At 39.7% G+C, this 18392-nt stretch overlaps 1 protein-coding gene across 1 annotated transcript in view; it reads right to left on the reverse strand.

The window, feature by feature from the left end:
- The window catches only part of DKK2 (dickkopf WNT signaling pathway inhibitor 2), a 94674-nt gene extending 83429 nt beyond the window's left edge, over window positions 1-11245 (reverse strand). The window contains exon 1 of the mRNA XM_040967164.1: window positions 10802-11245. Coding sequence (XP_040823098.1) covers window positions 10802-11011 — 210 coding nt within the window. The 5' untranslated portion in view covers window positions 11012-11245. The remainder of the gene's footprint in view (window positions 1-10801) is intronic.
- Between the last annotated feature and the right edge of the window lie 7147 nt (window positions 11246-18392).

Genomic DNA, 18392 nt, shown 5'->3' on the forward strand with positions numbered 1-18392 from the left:
TATGCTGTGGGCAGGATCTTTTAAGGAAGACCGGGTTAAACTTTATTTCCTGCTAAAATGTTGAATTACAACAAAAAGGGCAGACATGGCTCCTATACATTTTCAGCATAATGCCCAGAACATTGGGACATTTGAATGATGTTTGATGAGGACAGTTTATGCCTACCATTCATTCTGATGGTCTACCACAGAATCCAGAGGATCATCCTGAAGAATGAAATAAGGTGACTTTACTTCTGATTAATGAAGAGACTCTGCATAGAGATGGACATCTACTTTTGAAGCATCATGAGTTGCTGGTAGCACAAAGTAGAATGTTTCCATTCTTAATATAACTGAAGTTAACAAGATAACTTAAGCAACGCAATGTAAGTGTTCACCCCTCAGAAACAATTGGGGCCCAGCATGATGGTGCAGTGGCATAATCCTCACCTTGCAAATGCTAGGGTCCCAAATGGATGCGGTTTCATGTCCTGACTGCTGCACTTCCCATCCAGATCCCTTATTTGAGTCTTGGAAAAGCAGTCTAAGATGATCCAAAGCCTTGGGATCACACACCCTCATGGGAGAGCCTAGGAGAGGCTCCTGGCTTCGGATGGGCTCAGCTCTGGCCATTGTGGCCAACTGGGGCGTGAACCAGCAAACAGATCTTTCCTCTGTATCTCTTTCTTTCTGTAAATCTGCTTTTCCAAGAAAAAATAAACAAATCCTTAAAAAAGAAATAATTAGTAAAAGAGAACTCACCAAGTTTCCCAGCTGTAATGATATATTGGGAATAAAAAGATAGATCAATTAATTTCTGGGAGCCTATTTGTGCCTTAAAATTTTAAACAACCCCTTATAAACACTACACTTGGGGCCCAGTGCAGTGGCCTAGTGTCTGAAGTCCTCGCCTTGAATGTACCTGAATCCCACATGGACAGGAGTTCTAACGCCGGCTGCCCCACTTCCCATACAGCTCCCTGCTTGTGGCCTGCGAAAGCAGTTGAGGATGGCACAAGGCCTTGGGATCCTGCACCCACGTGGGGACCTGGGAGATGTTTCTGACTCCTGGCTTCAGATTGGCGCAGCACCAGCCATTGTGATCACTTGGGGAATGACTTAACAGATGGCAGATCTTCTTCTCTGTCTCTCCTCCTCTCTGTATATCTGAATTTGCAATAAAAATAAAATAAATCTTTTGAAAAAAGAAGAAACACATGAATCTAAAGTGTATAATCTTTGATAATACAGTGGAGCTACACAGATCACAAATTCTAAGGAAGCTGTACATATAATTTGTCTCCCATTAGGTTTTTAATCAACTCAAGACAACTGAATTTCATTCTTCCACTGAGCTTTACTTGTATAGATTTTACAGAGAACATTGCTTTTGATTTTTAGACAGGCTTGTATGAGCAGCCAGAGGGACCACGTTCCAGTGAGAACTATATTTGTCCCACTCCACTCATTATCTAGAGCACATTGGGCAGGTTGGAAAACATATTCCACCCTGGTTCCCTTTTGGGTAAATTGAGGCAGTTACTCTAGATGGTTTTCAAAATGTGTCCTAGAGCTAGCTGTTCCTAAGGTAGTTTTTTGGACATTTCTTTTTTTAAAAATTGAAAAAGCTTCTGGCATGTTTTAAAAATCTTTTCATAGTGAATAATAATATTTAAGCAAATTTGAAGAATTCTCTTACTTGATGATTAAATATTCACACATTTTTAGGTGTACCAATTTGAAAGTAAAAGTTAAGACTTTTTACATGAGAATTTACAAGTGACCACTTAGCAAAATGTATACTCTGTAGTACATAATTAAGGCTATAAATGTTAGATTATATATTGCTAACATATGTTTAACTATATAACATTTAGTGGGCCCTATGTGAGAGCCTAGTGGCTAAATTCTCACTTTACATGCACTTGGGATCCCATTTGGGCACTGCTACATATCCCATCTGCTCCACTTCCCTTCCAGCTCCTTGCTTGTGGCCTGGAAGAGCAGTAGAGGATTGCCCAAAGTCTTGTGATGCTGCACCTATATGGCAGACCTGGAAGAAGTTCCTAGCTCCTGGCTTTGGATAAGTTCAACTCCGACTGTTGAAGCCACTATAGGAGTGAGCCAGTGAATAAAAGATTAGCTCTCTGTCTCTCCTTCTCTGTGTAAATTCATATTTCCAGTAAAAATAAGCATATATATATATATATAATTCTTATCAGGCAAGTTTCTTTAAAAGTCCATCATGGAGGAAAAAAAAATCAAAGACCATTTGAACTTCAAGAATTTAATTGTATAAGACTAAAAAATGTACACAATACACTTATTCTGATAGAAAACTGCAAATTTGTTACTTACCAGTGAGTAATAATACAGAACTAATCAAAGGAAGATATTTGAACAATCAATACTTTATTCTCATAGCCTGCATTAGTCTATGGATGCCTTTAATATTTATAAGAAATTTTAATTGCCTGATTACTGACCATTTGAAGTTATATTTTTAAATGATTTAATTTCAGGTAAACAATTTAAATTTGCTGTTTCTGGTAGGATTTCCAAGGAGCTGAGCAAAAAGTTAAGCTAAGAAGTTTATCAAGCAAAAGATACATTTCCACATATATAGCACATGATTCCAAAGAAGGAAAAGCAAGAACTCCAACAGAAAGAAAAGAGAATTTTGGCGAGAGCCTGAGTAAAAATCTGTGATGATGGACACAGGTGTAGAGGAATCAGTGAAGGGGAAAAAATGAAATGAGTAAGAGAATAAAATAAAAATAGTACAGTATTTGAGAAGCAAAGAAATAAAACAGCCTACAAAGTGCAGAGAGCAATTTCTGGATAAGAGACTCTATCTTCAAGAGATGAACATAACATCTACCTGACCCAAATTCCAAAAGGCTCAGATGAAGTTAGAATGAGCAAATAAAAATCATTTTTTCAATATGACTCTAATTTCAGGTGATTTTAAAAATTTGTTCCATTGCCCCACCAGCTAGATAAGGTTTTTATAGTCCATTACCAGATAGAAAGACTATTGGAAAATAGTTATGAACACTTTAAAAGACATTTATCACACACTTTCATAAGATGCTTCATACTCTCAACTTAGTGCCCTTAAAAATTCTCAATTTACCACCATGAAAAATCACTGAAGATAAGTAAAATATGGAAGCACAAAGAATTGAAAATAATAATCAGCTCCCAATTTCTGGGTTTTCCTAGTAAAGACAGCTGATTTTCAAGGATGGTTATCAGTCTTCCTAATTTCCAGCAAGCCATAGGGGGCCAGATACTTTGCAGAAAATGTCAAGAGCTTAGGCTGTACAGAACATCAAATTAATGTGTTTGTTAGCAGATTCTAACAGGTTGTACTGCTATTGGTTAAATAACTAATATCATCTTGGTTGTTAGGAATTTCATTCCTTGTGATTTTATTTTTGAAGATTTAGTGAAGTTGCTGCTCTATACTTTCAATATTTTCAGCAATTTCCCATTTAAGAGCTAGAGTTTTTATTTTCTACAAGACAATACTGACTTACCATCCCTCTTATGGTTAACATTCAAAATAAGAAATGTAATAACACATATTGTGTAAATGTTTATTTTGTCTTGCTTGGTTTTACAAATTTTAGGTTTATGGTAATTGAGTTCACTTGTTTCTTTCATAGAAATCATGTGCATTAATTCAGTCATTTCTATCTCATTTGGTAGGAAACCCACCCATTTGGTGGAAAATATTGAGCAGCCACTTCTCACTTAATTCATTAGCACTCAACATCCTTATTTCTGTAATAACAAATTTAATAATGATGTCAGGATAATAATTAAATACACTGTCCTCTATACAACTTATCATTCCAATGTGTCATTTCATGTGATCCTCACTGTCATCCAACAACTCAATGGTTGATGTCATTATTGTTAACCCCATTTTATGGATTTAAGAAAGGACTGGAAGAGATAGGTGATTTTCCAAAGACATTAAGTTGGTCAGTGGTGCACTGAAATTTAGAATATGCGAGCAAACTTTATATCCATAACCTGATACAGAGCATCTGATGCTCCATTAGAAAACAAGGAGGAGTTAAAGGTAAAGAAAGCCCTGAAGTAATAATAGATTCAAACCCTGTGCAATTCCCTACTTCTGCTCTGGGTAAAAGACATGCCAGCAGAACTAATCTGAGACCACTGTAGAGAAGCCTTGCAGCAGCTTTTGTCTCCCTGGAATCCATGTTCACTCAAATCCAAAGAGATCGGAATAAAATGTGGTTGTTTCCATGAAAAAAGAGAAGATAGGGTTTATCCAATATTTCTTTCTATTAAACAAACCATTATTTAATAAGAAAGAGTAGGGAAAAAAGCAGAGTATATGTTTCCCTTAATAACACAGGTCCCTAGACATAGAAGCAAGGAGAATCAGATATGAAAACAACAAACTGTAATTATGACTTTTTGCATCCATAAAGTACTGACATGATCTGGGGATGCTCAGAGCAGAATTGGCAACAATAAAGACTTTGGAATTTATTGTGTTTCTTACTGTGACTTTTAATTAAACCAGGGTTATGCTCATGGCATTAGGAAATACAAAAGAAAACAGAAAAGGAAGAGTTGACACTCCTTTTAAATTTAGGATAATCCTAGGGAATAGTAACTAGCATAGGCTAGTGGTCCAGTAGACAGCTCCAAACATTAGATTGCTTAGAGTTGGACTTTAATTCTCCCACTTACTGCAGTGGAACTTGTTTAAACTGCCTAACTTTCCCCTATCTTCGGGAATTATTGTTTTATCATTTAGATTCTATTTCATCATTTATAAAATAGAGGAATATAATATGGCTTGCTTCAGAAAACTGCCTTGAGGACAAAAAGAGCTCATGTAATTGGAACTTCTGGAGTTGTGCCTGGCAGAGAATGAATTATCAATCAATGGTAGCTCTTACTATAATTCAAAGTGCACCATAACTCCTTGCAAGTCAATTTAAGAAAATATGAAGATCACTCAAATCTTCCAGTCTATAAAAGATGTTGTATTCTTATGATGAAGTACAAAGTGGGGAGCTAATATCACTTAGGAGAGATTTTGGTAGTTATTTCACTTTGAGAAATTTCTCTCTACAATCAGAATATTTTTATCTAATTTGCCACTTAAATTACTGACTTGTTCAATAGTTTATGTTTATTACACAAAGTAGAGACAATTAAATGTATAGCCATGATATTTTTTTAAGTTTAAGCTATTCTGTATACAAAAAAAACAATAATATATTGAGAAGAAGCAAATTAGATGATGCAAAATGCTTCAAAGGACATGTGAAGCAGGAGTGTTGTTTTTATTACACTAGAAAGAAGAAATAAAAAATCCTTTTAAAAATGTACTTCTTTTGTGCTATGGATAATCTGGTTTCTGCATCTAGGTAAATCAGTTTATGGTCCCACCTATAATCTATTCTATAGCTTCAGTAGGCATACAGTAAATGTAGCAACTAAATGTATTTTTGTTCTATTTAAACAATTATTTAAATACAATATGTTAGATAAGACATTGAATTATATCTGCTTGAATATACGTGATATTGAATTATATCTGCTTAAGAGCATTCTTAAATTCAATTTAGCCTTACAAAGAAAATAATCTTTGGGATTAAACTTCCCAGGAAGACATCTGGTGAGATGTTGGTGTTATTCGTGTCCTCCCAACCAGAAGTCTGAACCCAAAGTTGGCAAATAACCAAAGTTACAAGCACGAGAGACTCATTGGGAAGCCACTGCTTTAAATATTTGGATGGTGACTTCCTGTAGACAGATGTTCCTATTAAAAAAAAAAAAAGCCTCCCAAATTGTATATCAATTGACCTCTTTGTTAGCGAGAATAGTTTATATCCGTCCTAATACAACTAAAAACAAGAGAAAAACATGACATTCTCTGCTAGTTCCTGGCAAGACAGAAGATGAGAAAGACAAAATTGACCTCAACTTACCTTCAAAAGCAATACCAAACTTTTGATTATGCATTCCATACTTAATCTTTCTATGTAATGTTAAAGTAATGCTATACAGCACAAAAGCAATCTTGTTAACTCTTATTAACCTTATTTATTTTTCAGTTTTGCTTCAGAATTTTTATGTGACTTTGTAAGAGTCTCACATATACATAAACATATAAATTCTTTCGTTGATCAGATCAATAACTAGAAACAGGTTTATTTCCTTATTGTAGATGATTACAAGTGATTATACGTATAATGAAGTAAAACAACTTTAACAGGGCATCAGGGAGTTATAGATAAAAATATGACTGCGAATTCATTTCAGTGTCATCCCAGTACCACAGGCTGAAGAGCGCGAGACTAAGAATGGCAAATTATATAAAGCATTATAAAGTTTTAGGAAATTTAACAGACTGGTTTAACATGCAGTAAAAATGACAACGTAGAGAAAAGAAGAGGAAGTGCCAACATTCTCCCTAGAACAGACTGTACTGATTACGCTTTAAGGGCCCTTGTGCTATCTGCCCTAAAACCTGTAAGACAGGGAAGGAGGAGAGAGGGCAAACCTTTGTACCACAGGGGAAACTAAAGAAGAATGTCGCAGGGTCAGATTCACAGCTGAAGGGAGTTTAATCACGATGTAATCTTTCGCTTATATCAATAGTCAACCTTTTATGGCTCACACTGAAAGAAAATAAATTTTCATTTAAATTGTTTCAAAATCTGTTAAATTATTTGGTGAACTTAATCTTAAAAATGGTTTGGATTTCTGAATATACTAAGCATCTTAATGTCTAGAGAGGTCAGCGAATTGTTTATTCTCATAAAAGCAGTTTGGTCTGGGCTTTTGCCAAAAAAAAAAAAAAAAAAAAAAAACAATGGATAAGTTTACGAAGAGATTGTCTACAGAAAATGCAAAGTTTATTTCAGAGAATACCTGCATGAATGTTCCTGTGTGTAAACAGCATTTTCAATAAAGGACAGTCAATGAATATTAAGATTTGCAAACACTTCTTCAAGTATCTATTTCACTGTGTTTCAATTATTCTTTTTACACAACCTAACTGTGTCTATACCCCTGTCCAACTCATTTCAGAAAACCATGAATATCCATTAGTGCTAAGACAGTTTCAGCTTCTTTTAAAAGACACTTCCAAGAAACTTATTTCCACTTAAAATACAATTATTTGTCACTGTTCTAGGCATCACTGAAAATATCAAAACTCCTAAGCGTTATATTTAAATTAAAGTTATCTTGTATTCTAAAAAAGACAAAATAAGAATAAAAATAAGACTAAGAATATAAATGTAAAGTTTCTATTTTACACACATAAAATAGTCAATAGGAAAGACAAATTTCATTTTTAATTTCTGAATTTTCTTATTGGTGTTGAAGGTGGTAAATTAAAAACTCATACCCCCAACTTCTCAGGGATGTTGAGTAATGACACACTTAATCTAAATACACTTCTCCATAGGTTGTTGAAGGTGTTTTTAGGTATTGCTTTTAGTAATGGAAATAGTCTCCTTAATAACTGAAATGTACATAGATTTGGATGCGGGTATATTAGCGGAACTCTTGGAATTTAACTCACTGCATCTGTACGTGGATGTTCCACCCTTTAAAAATCATACACGATATCTACAAATGTATAACTAAATTAAAACATCATTGTGAATAACCCAGAAATTTATTTTTTCTAATCCTATATCAAATAACTGAATATTATCACTCTCAAATTTCCATGTCAGTCTCCATCCTAAGCCGCAATTGAGTCTTTGAAGGGAACCCTGAGACTGAGAATGCAGAACCCCCAGCGCACAGTGTGGGACCCTCTACATCTTTCCTAACCTTCAGGAGCACATTTCCTAGGAGTGATGTTACCGACACACCACCTTGCCTATAAAACAAGTAATCTCTATAAATAATATTACGCTTCACATGATTCCAGATCAGGTCAAATCAAGAAAACACTGGAATCCATTTAGTCTCATTTTCACTTTCGTTGATTAATGAATGATTTCACTAATGAATTTTGTAGACTAGTCAATGTTTTCAACAATCATTTCTGCAACAACCAAATTTTATTTTATGCCTCTATTTTGAAAATTAAGATAGATAATTATAAAATTTATATTTAACACAAAGAATACCAAAAGCGAAGTTTTTCATGCATTGTTTTGAGGATGCACCCTCAGTTTCTTATCCCGTATCGCTGAAGGGTGTATATTTCAACCTCTTCAATCAAATTAAAGAGGTGAGGAGAAATCAAACCTATTAAACATCTGAAGGAGATCACACCACTGGATGTTCTGTTCAGCTGGTACTTCCAAAGGGTTCAAATGCCTTTTCCTACTGTGATGTCTTAGAATTCAGCTCAACTACACTTTTTATGAGTTTTCTGTGGAAAAGGAAATGATATATCCCCTCCCAAACAGTGTTTCTAATTTCCGTCACATCTTGGAAATTAAGAACACTGAGAATTTCAGTGAGCACATAAGTAGGGATAAGGAAGATTCAGACACCCATAAAGATTCAGAGTTCCTCTTTTCCCATCAGCGATGCACTTGTGCCACTTGCTTCCTTACAACGCTACACATTTTAGATCACTGATTAACAAGAAGAATATGCAAAATATAATTCTCTCACTCACCAACTCTCCATATATTTCACTTTGTTTTACCGCTGATTCCAATATGTTGCAAATTTCACAGTCACCTATTACACAGACCTGCTAAATTATATAAGTAACACTAGAAATTCAATTCATTTTTTCTTTGGTAAATAAATTAATGAAGCTTCAGTTTGAGGAGTTACAAACACAATTGCAAACCCTTTAGGAAACGTGGACAAATAGATATTTGAAGGAATATTAAAACAAATGTGCACATTCACACCTCTTTATATACAGGTTTGCTTTCAGATAAAGCAAGCTAGGGAGGCGCTGATCTCTCCACTCTGGGTGAGGCTGCGTGGCTGGTGACAGTGCTGGCTTTCATCAACAATGATCTGACCCAGGCACGTCAGGTGTCTTGGCCCAGCAATGTGACAGACACAGAAAGCACTTTACAGAAGCTCCTGGATTACACATGGATTAGAATCTCAGGAAGCTGGAAAGATCTGTGCACACCTCCTCAGGCCTTGGCTGGCTACACAGCGAATCTGTTCTAGGATAACGCAGATTTTGAAGTCAATCACATCAGAGAAGTCTTAGCATTTGGACTGGGTGGGATCATTCTCTCTAACCCTTACAAAGGGTCATAATGGACTTGAAAAGCTTGTTTATTTCTCTGTTAGTGCCTGTTTCAGAGTGCCTCCCAGCGAGAGGCAAAGCGGGTGATGTGGTTACAGAAGCTGATAGGCAGGTGCGTCCTGTGAGGAGGCCTGCAACAGTGCTTATGTATGAACATGTATGATTCCAGTTTATTTTTCTTTAAAACCTAAAAAAGCACTCTTAATTGCAGACTTTGTGATCCTTTGAAATGGCAGCTGAAGTGTATGATATTTCAAAGCAATAAGAAATTGTCTCAACAGTAAAATGAGCAAACCGGTTCCAGTGAGAGGGCAGTAGAGGGCCAGGCTCCAAGTGAGTCTTCTCACTGGAGCCCTCACTAACAACCAGTGCTCTGTTGCAAGCATTTTGGGCAGACAGGGTGCAAGAAAATGAGAGAACTCAGTCTCAGGCTGTTACTGGGTGGGGAGGCGGGGCAGGTGGGGAAGAAGAGGGAGCGAGAGAGGGAGAGAAAGAGAGAGAGAGAGAGAGAGAGAAAGAGAGAGAGAATGAATTCGGATCCAGCAACACCGGTTGGAGTGACAGTGAAGAGTGAGAGGTGTTTTTGCTAAGCGACTTTCCATTCTGACTGCCAACCGAAGGGTCGGAAGGTGGTGCTGTGTTGATTCCCAGTGCCCACAGAGCCCCCTCTCCTGGCCGCAGCGAGCCGGTCCCAGCTGGTACCCAGTGCACATGCTCCTGTCTGGGTCTGCTTCGCGTTTGTGAAGCTTATTTGCCAGCGGCTGTCAGTCTATCTACGTGACACTAAGAGGCACCCGTGGACAGTTTCGCCCCTCGAAAACGCCCCTGGCGCCCAGAATACTGTCGCTGTCATTGTCACTTTGTAATCTGGCTTTCTCATGGAGGTGTTATTTACAGTTCTACCGGAGTGAGACTCAAACATCTACTTGGGTGCTTTTCTGTTTGCGACCCTTCTTCTTTGAAAGGAGACCGTGCTTAGGAGAGAAAAACCTGCGAGGGGCAGATTTCTCCGCCAAACAGTAAAACATAACCGACTCCAGGACCTTGAGCGACCCGGTCCAGACTGAATTTCCCTGGGTCATGGTCCGTTAGTTTCCGCGACTGGCTCATTTGTGCGCTCCTCCTCCGTTATTTCACTTGCAGAATGGTAAAGTGCCTTGTTTTAAAAGTTGCGAAAATTAAAGAAGGGAACATGTAAGACGCCAAGAGCAGCGCTGGGACCCATATAGTTACCCTGTGATAGCTCTGGTTAACATCTCCGCTGGCTGCGTGGAAGAATCATTCCAGTCATTCCATCCCCACTGGAACGCACTCACTCTCCAGCCGTGCCCGCGCCCCGTAGTGAAGGTGAGACCCATCCCTAACCCGTCCTCCCGGTGCAGCGCAGGACCGGCCACCACCCAGGCAGCCCTACCCAGACGCCCAATTGCAGGGACCCCCTTCCTCAGCGACCACAAGCAGGATACCTGGAGCTGCTCTCGCAACTGCAGCGGAGCGCCCAGGCTAAGGGCGCCACGGGAGCGCAGGTCCTTACTGCGCTGGCTGAAAGGTACATTAAGGGTTTGTTCCTACCTGCCCCAGGTTTTTCCCCTTCTTACTGCCGCTGAAAGCCAGTCCTTGGTATATGCCCGCAGATCGATTGGCGGCCTGGGCGGGCGTCTCACCGCCCAGAGAGGACTTGATGGAGTTGAGTTTGGCCCGCGAGCTGCCAAGCTGGGAGCTCTCCACCATTAGCACCGCGGCCAGGAGGAGTAGGCAGCGGGACGAGTCCTTGCCAGCCATCTCCAGGCGAGGGATTTCCCCAGAAAAGCGCAAAACTCAGAGGGATGCGGATGCAAGGGAAGGGACGACCCCAACCAGGGGCCCCTCACTCGGAGCGGGAGGGCTGGCAGACACTGTTCACCCAACCCTTCCTGGTTCGGGGATTCAGGACCTTAAGAAGTCAGTCTCACGCCTCAGGCCAGGAGCGAGACTCCTTCTCCACCAGAACAGAAAATTCTGCAGTAACTGGAAGTAATCAAAGGCGAAACGCCTTCTCGCCAAGGAGGCGTGACTCAAGGTGTAGGAAGATTCAGTCAGGCGAATCTCGCCACTTGCGTCGCTCCTCACCGTGCACCTTCCTGGTCCGACTTGGGTCACTCCTTTTAATTGGGCAGGAGATTCTCACCCGCCCCTTCTCCTTCAGTTCTCAGTTACTTTCTCTCCTACTCTGATTTTAACCTTGGCAAGAAAAAGGTCCTCCTTTTCTCAAGCTTGCTGGAGCAGTAAGATGAGGTCCGGAGCTTCCCCGCTAGCGGACGCGTGGCGAACCGCGTTGCCCCGCACTCGCTCACAGCCTCAGCGAAGTGCCTGCGGTGCCCTGGTTCACAAGCCGCAGCGGAGCGCAGCGGGCGATGCGGCGATGCCCAGGGAGCGGACTTGCGCCCTGTGCGCTCCTGCGCTCTCTGCTCTCTTCCCCCCGCCCTCCTGGCTTTTTATAGCTTTCCCGTAGTGGGTTTTATCCTCCGCCCCCATTTCCAGAGTGACAAAGAGTGAAAACGTTTCTCTCACTACCCCCACCCTACCCCCGGCGAGCTCCCGCCCCCTCCTCTCCTTCTCCGTTGCCCCTCCTGCTTCTTCTCTTGCTCACCCTCCCACTTGTCCTTCATCCGAGAACAACTGGGAAAAATAGGATTCACCTCCAGAGGAACAATGCGGAGCTGGGGAGGTCGGAGAAGTTAGGGGAGACTCCCAATTTCTGTCTACAGCTACCAGGAGGAGAGGGACCTTTGGAAACCAGCCGAAGGCAAAGGTGAAGACGGAGAGGGGCGGTGTCTGTCCTGCGCCACTGCCTCGGTGGGAGCTCTGGGGAAGCCCTCCAGACTTCCGAGGAATGAGCATCCGCTCCTTAGCGTTACGTTCTGCGTGCGCCTTCTGGTGAGGAGTGGAACCGGCGCAAGTGAGGAGCACCTCGGTGGGTCCAACCAACCGTTCCGCATGGAGCCCCCGGGGGAACATGAGATAGCCTAGGCAAGTGTTGGGATCGTCTCATTTTCTGCCTCTAGCATCGCCATACACCTAGTGTATGCCTATGTCTCCAGACAGTGAGAGAGAGGAAGGAGGTATCCTTTCCAAGAGTGCGCTCCAAGAGCAAGCTCCATTGGGCATCTTTATCGTGCCAGGCAACTGTCCGCTTTGCACAGAGGAGGGATATCATACAGGAACGAACGGGTTCAGGCAGCCTTTGACGTCCTGCTTTCCTAGGCTTCCTGCCTCAGACCCTAGAGGATTCCTAGGGAAACTTTTCCTGTCAGTCACCCAGGATCCTCAGGTTCTGTCCCTTCTGCATAGGTGACAAGCCCTTGCAAGGATTGGAACGCTTGGGGGCGCCAGTGGCAGCCGCTAAACCTGGCGCAGAAGCGCGGCAGAACAGCACCAGGACATCCATGGCAAAACAGTGCTGGAAATTTCTATTTTTTCCCTCTTTCGCAAACATGTATGTTCTGAAATACTGCAAGTCAATGCATTGAGCCACAGCGTGGCTTTTGGCAAGGAGGCCAGCAGAGGGCCCAGGATACCAGTAATATACTTTCAAAAAGTTTCAGTCTTAACATTCCTCAGCTTTCAGACCTGATCCTGTACTGCACCAGCCTGTCCCGCAGCACGAATTAGATGTGTAGCAAAATGAAAACATTTTTGAGGCCCTTACTTTACGCCAAACGACACTGGGTTCTCATTGTGGGTTTAGAGCTAGTTTTCCCCAGACAGCTTGAGTGTTGCACACCTTTCCGTTCTTACCATGTAAGCTGGTCTCAGGAAACTCTTTATTGTGGGAAAGTTTGCTTTTGTTTTGTCTTTATATGCAGGTAAGCAGGGACTAAACTTTTACTAATTCTCGAAATGTTTTATTAGTTTTGAAATGAATTTTCACATTAATATATATATATTTGTGTATATATATGTATATGTATATATATATGTATATGTATATATATTGATCTGAAAGACAAAAGACAAAGTAATGGAGAGAGGGAAAGAGAGAGAAAGAGAATCGTTCATCAGCTCATTCACTCCCCAGATGGCCACAATGGCCAGGGTTGGGTGAGACTGAACCAAGGAGCTAGCAGCTTCAGCCAGGTTTCCCATATGGAAGGTAGGAATTAAAGTGTTTGGGCCATCTCTATTTCCCTGGTGCAGTAGCAGGGAGCCAAATGATAAGCTGAGTAGATTGTCACGACTCAGATTGGCACTCCAGAATGGGGTATAAGCAGTCGTTTAACCCCCCAAGACCCTGTTCCCCAAATTTTTCTCATTGTAATAGCTTTTATCTACACTTTAAAAAATATGCTTAGGAATAATCCCATGAATGACACTTGAAGACATCATGCTGAGAGAGAGAAACTAGCAAGTACTGTTCTACTTACATAAAGCATTTAAAATGTGAAATAAATACAAAATTTTAGTTCCAAAATAGGCATTTGACTGAACAGTGAAGTCTCAGGGTTGGGGCTTCTGAGTGCAGCCCCTAGTTCAAACCCATACCTTGACTCTAAAGTCCAGATTTCTGCTAATGTTCGCATTGGGCGGCAACAGTGATGACTCAGGTGATTGTGTCCCCACCACAGAGTGGAAGCTTGGTATTGCATGCCAGCCTACCAGCCTGGCTGGGTCCCTGCCGTTATGGACATTTAGGGAGTGAACCAAGGGAAAGTTTTCACTTTCTCTCTGTCATGAAAAAAAAAAAGCTTTTAAAATTCTTTTCAATAAGTAAAAAATTTCAGTTAAAAGGGAAAAACAAAGCTAGAGGTCTGCTCTCCAACATCCACCTGTTGTCAATAATATGTTACACACTGAACAATGTGAGAGGGTGAATCTCATGCTATTGGGCTTTGCCACAGCACAATTACATGTGTAATATAGAAATATAGTTTTATGTATAGTATAATTTTATATATAACACATATATAATTTTATGTATGGTACATAATTTATATAGTAATTATGCACACACATAAGTAGGAATGTATTTGTAACCTTATAAGGAGAAGCAAGTCTTTCCAGGCACCAGTGGAAGAAAAGGATGCTGACCTGTAAGACTCTATGAACAAGCCCCTGGGATTCAGCATTTAGACCTTTCAAAAGGATTGACTTTTGCATTCATTCTGAATCGCTAATAAAGAAACACTATAGCTACACAGAAAAAGGAGCTGGGAGTTTGCGGATTTTGGATATTTTTAAACACTATTTTAAAGCAAAAGGGAACGAAAGAAAATATAGCTGATTATGTAGGCAACAAATCACCCAATATTTATTTTGAAGGATAAAGAATCAAACCACATGTGGAAAAAAAAAAATCAAATGAGACAAGAAAACAACTTGAAGTTGGTGTATCTGCTTCTGTTACTTTACTTCCAACCAAACTAATATCTACCTGCATAGGCCTAACTGTTGATTTATACTACTAAATAGAAAAGTGAAGTAAAGTGCAGAATCTTCAGGCCCAAGCAACTATTCACCTTAAGAACTATAATATCGGGCCTGGCGCGATGGCGCAGTGGTTAAGATCCTAGCTTTGCATGCCCGGGATCCTATATGGGCACCAGTTCTAATCCCAGCGGCCCCACTTCCCTTCCAGCTCCCTGCCTGTGGCCTGGGAAAGCAGTCGAGGACGGCCCAAAGCTTTGGGACCCTGCACCCACGTGGGAGACCCAGAAGATTGGCCGTTGCGCTCACTTGGGGAGTGAATCCTCAGACAGAAGATCTTCCTCTCTGTCTCTCCTCTCTGTATATCTGCCTTTCCAATAAAAATAAAAATAAATCTTAAAAAAATAAGTAAATAAACTTAATTAAAAAAAAAAAAGAACTATAATACAAAGATTGTCTCAGAGGCTCACATGGTGCCTTCCATGCCCCAAAGCAAATATTTCTGGATAGTTAAAATCAAAGTTCAGGTAAAATCTGTCTGCACAAATATTCTTCCATTCTGAAGTTGGACAATTGGCACAACAGTTGAGATACCAACTTAGAATACCTGCACACTGTGTTAGAGTGCCGGGATTCTTCTTCAGTTCCATTCCCAAGTCCAATTTTCTGCTGATACACATCCTTTATGTTTGGGTCTTTGGGCAGCTGCTAATCTGCATAGGAGACATAGACTGAGTTAACTCAGTCCCACCCAAAATCACACATATGGAGTCAAGTGCTAAAACAGAATATTGGCTAAATGGTCATAAAGTTAACCCTATTCATAGCCCAAATGTTTTCTGAAAACTTGTTTGACAGAAAGAAGCAGATACATACAACCCATAGGTAGACACAAAGAAATGCATACGTAAAACCAACCAACTGCAATTAAACATAAACTTTAGAATTACCTTCATAATCTAACATTATTTTTCTCCTGTGAATTTTCCTCAGGATAGAAGCATAGCTTTATATTTTGTTTGGGGAAAAAAATGATTTCTATACCATTTGCAATAATATAATTAGAGTGAATATATAAAGAACAATAGTGTTGACAAGTCGTCTTGTTAAGGAAAAATGTGTCCCAATGGACACTCTTTCCTTTGGATGGTAGGTTATTTGATGAAGCATAATAATTTCCAAATGCTTTCATTTTGTTGGAAAAGATAGGATTTTGTTCTTTTCTTATGGCTGAGTAATGTTCTATAGTGTATACATACCACATTTTATTGTTACATTTCTTTTCTTAGCAATTGTGAATTTAATCGCAATAAAATGAGGGTACAGATAACTCAGATGCTGCTGTCTTTTCCTTTGAGTATTTTAAACCTTAACAGAGCAGTCATATTTCCAGTATTTTATCTAAACCCAGCTGAAAAAGAATTACTGAACACATCTTCCTCTGCTGCATCCAACTAATTAAAATGCAAATAATGTTTTCTGAAACTCAGGTAAATAAACTTCCAATGACTCTTATACACATGGGTGTCCAGCAACAGAGTCTGAATTAGAAAATCCCTAGTTGTTTAGCATCATGTTGTTCCTTAGTCTATCCTGGTGATGCCTTTATTTCCTCTATTGAGTTTGGACAAGCAGTTTTATGATTCATCTTTGGAAACAGCAGTGATGCACCAAGCCGTAATGGGTGGTGACAAGGAAATATGCTTCATTCTTGAGTGAGATTCAATTGTAAAGAATCTTTCGCTGGAGCCTGCATTGTATTATAGTGACTTAAGCTACCTAGGCATGCCACTTGGAGGCTTGGTACTCTACTTCCGATCCAGGTCCCTACTAATACCCGGGGAAAAGCAGTAGAGGATTGGCGAGTGTCAGGAACCCTGATATCCATGTGGGAGACACAGGTGAAGCTCTTGGCTTCCAGCTCTGGCCTTGGTCAAGCCCAATCTGTTGGGCCATTGTGGGAGTAAGCAAGCAGATGAAAGATCTCTTTCTCTAACTCTCCTTCTAACTCTGCCTTTCGTTTTTTTTAAAGACAGAAAGAAAAGAAAAAAAAAGAAATAAAAGAAAGGAAATTTCTAATCCCGAGGAGCAACAAAGCAAGATTTGAACCAATAATTTCCAGTCGCAGGGTTTTTAAATGCCTGTTTTGTGTTTTTGTTTTTGTTTTTGCCTTGGGGAGGATTGTGTTTGTCAGCAGATTAGTTTTAATCAACTGTTAAATCCTCAGATTTGGAAGCCACAGTGAGCTGAGTAAAATCTCTATGAATCTGCCACTGGCCAACAAGAGGATGGAGTGACTCTACCCTGTAATTATTACAGTTATTTTCAAAACAAGCTTTATTGAAGTGGTGATAATTATTCAAAGTCTGGCACTTTATTTAGACACAAATGCTTTGGTCATTTGAAGTGGGGAATATTTTTTTTTTTTTTTAAATTAAAGGTCAGTGTAGCTAATTCAGTCATGGTGCAATGTGTTTGTTCCCGGTCAGTTATCAGAAAGTATGACTAATGAATATGGAAAAACTTTAACTACACTCATACCACACATAAAGAGAATTGTGGCACAAGTGGAAAAATAATAGAAAAACTATTTTCAAAAAAAAAAAATAAGGAAATAGATTCTGAAGTGATGACTCAAAAAATCTGTATTTGATTTCTAACAGCTTGGTAACAGAAAATAAAAATGTTGTTATCTTTGGAAGATCATTTTTAATAACATTTACACTTTTATATTCTAGATATATCCTACAATACCTAAGATCAAAAATAGCTTTGAGTATGAAAATTCAGGCATTGAAATCAGTTTAAGGATTTTTTTTTTGTAACTGGCTCAGACTGTATAGCAATAATAAAGCTAATGATCATAATCAAGGATGTTGAAATAAATAATAATACAACTGAGTACACTAAGAGAATGGGACTCCACCAAAAGACATAGGAAGTACTTTTGCTTCCTTGTGGTACATGCAATACTGATTCCTCTGAAGAAGTCAACATTCGACTCCTGGGAAAGGGCAACATGCAACACAGCGATCCACCTAGCTGAGGACATGTATCAGTTTTCCTAAAATGGCAAAACTCTTGGAGCTAAAAGATACGGGACAAAACATTAAAGGCCTTTGCACTGAGATGGTTTATTAGATTGCTTGAGTGGCCATAGCAAAATACTAGAGATTTGATGTATTAAACAACAAAATTTGCTTTTCTCACCCTTTTGCAAGCTGGAAGTCCAAGATGAAGCACCACGTTTGGTTTCTTCTAAACACTCCCTCCTCAGCTTGCAGATCTCTCCGTGTCATATGGCTGTCCCTTGGTCTGTGGCCAAATTCCAGTTTCTCAAAAGGTCCCAATTTATATCAAGGCCTAGATTAAAGATCTTTTTTTAATTTAAATACATCCTTAAAGAGCTGATCTCTAAATATGAGAACATTCCGATGTAATAGTCTGTTGGAGCTTTGATATAAGAATGGTGGGAGGAGGCAATTCAACCCAAAATAATTGACTGATGAGCACAATACTAATTAAAACATTTTAGAAAAGAACAATTGTGGGGCTGCTGCGGTGGTTCAACTAATCCTCCATCTGCAAGTGCCAGCATCCCACAGACACCCCAGTTTATGTCCCAAACCCTAATGGGCTGCCTGCCTGTGTTATATATTCCCTTAAAATATGATTTAAGCCTTCTCTATCACTATTTTATCTATGAAACTGTATTAATGATAGGTTTCTCACTTTCCTTATGAAAGTGAATTATTAAATT

This window comes from Ochotona curzoniae, unplaced genomic scaffold, assembly GCF_017591425.1.
Source record: "Ochotona curzoniae isolate NIBS_2020 unplaced genomic scaffold, NIBS_Ocur_1.0 scaffold_4506, whole genome shotgun sequence".
NCBI classification, from domain to species: Eukaryota; Metazoa; Chordata; class Mammalia; order Lagomorpha; family Ochotonidae; genus Ochotona; species Ochotona curzoniae.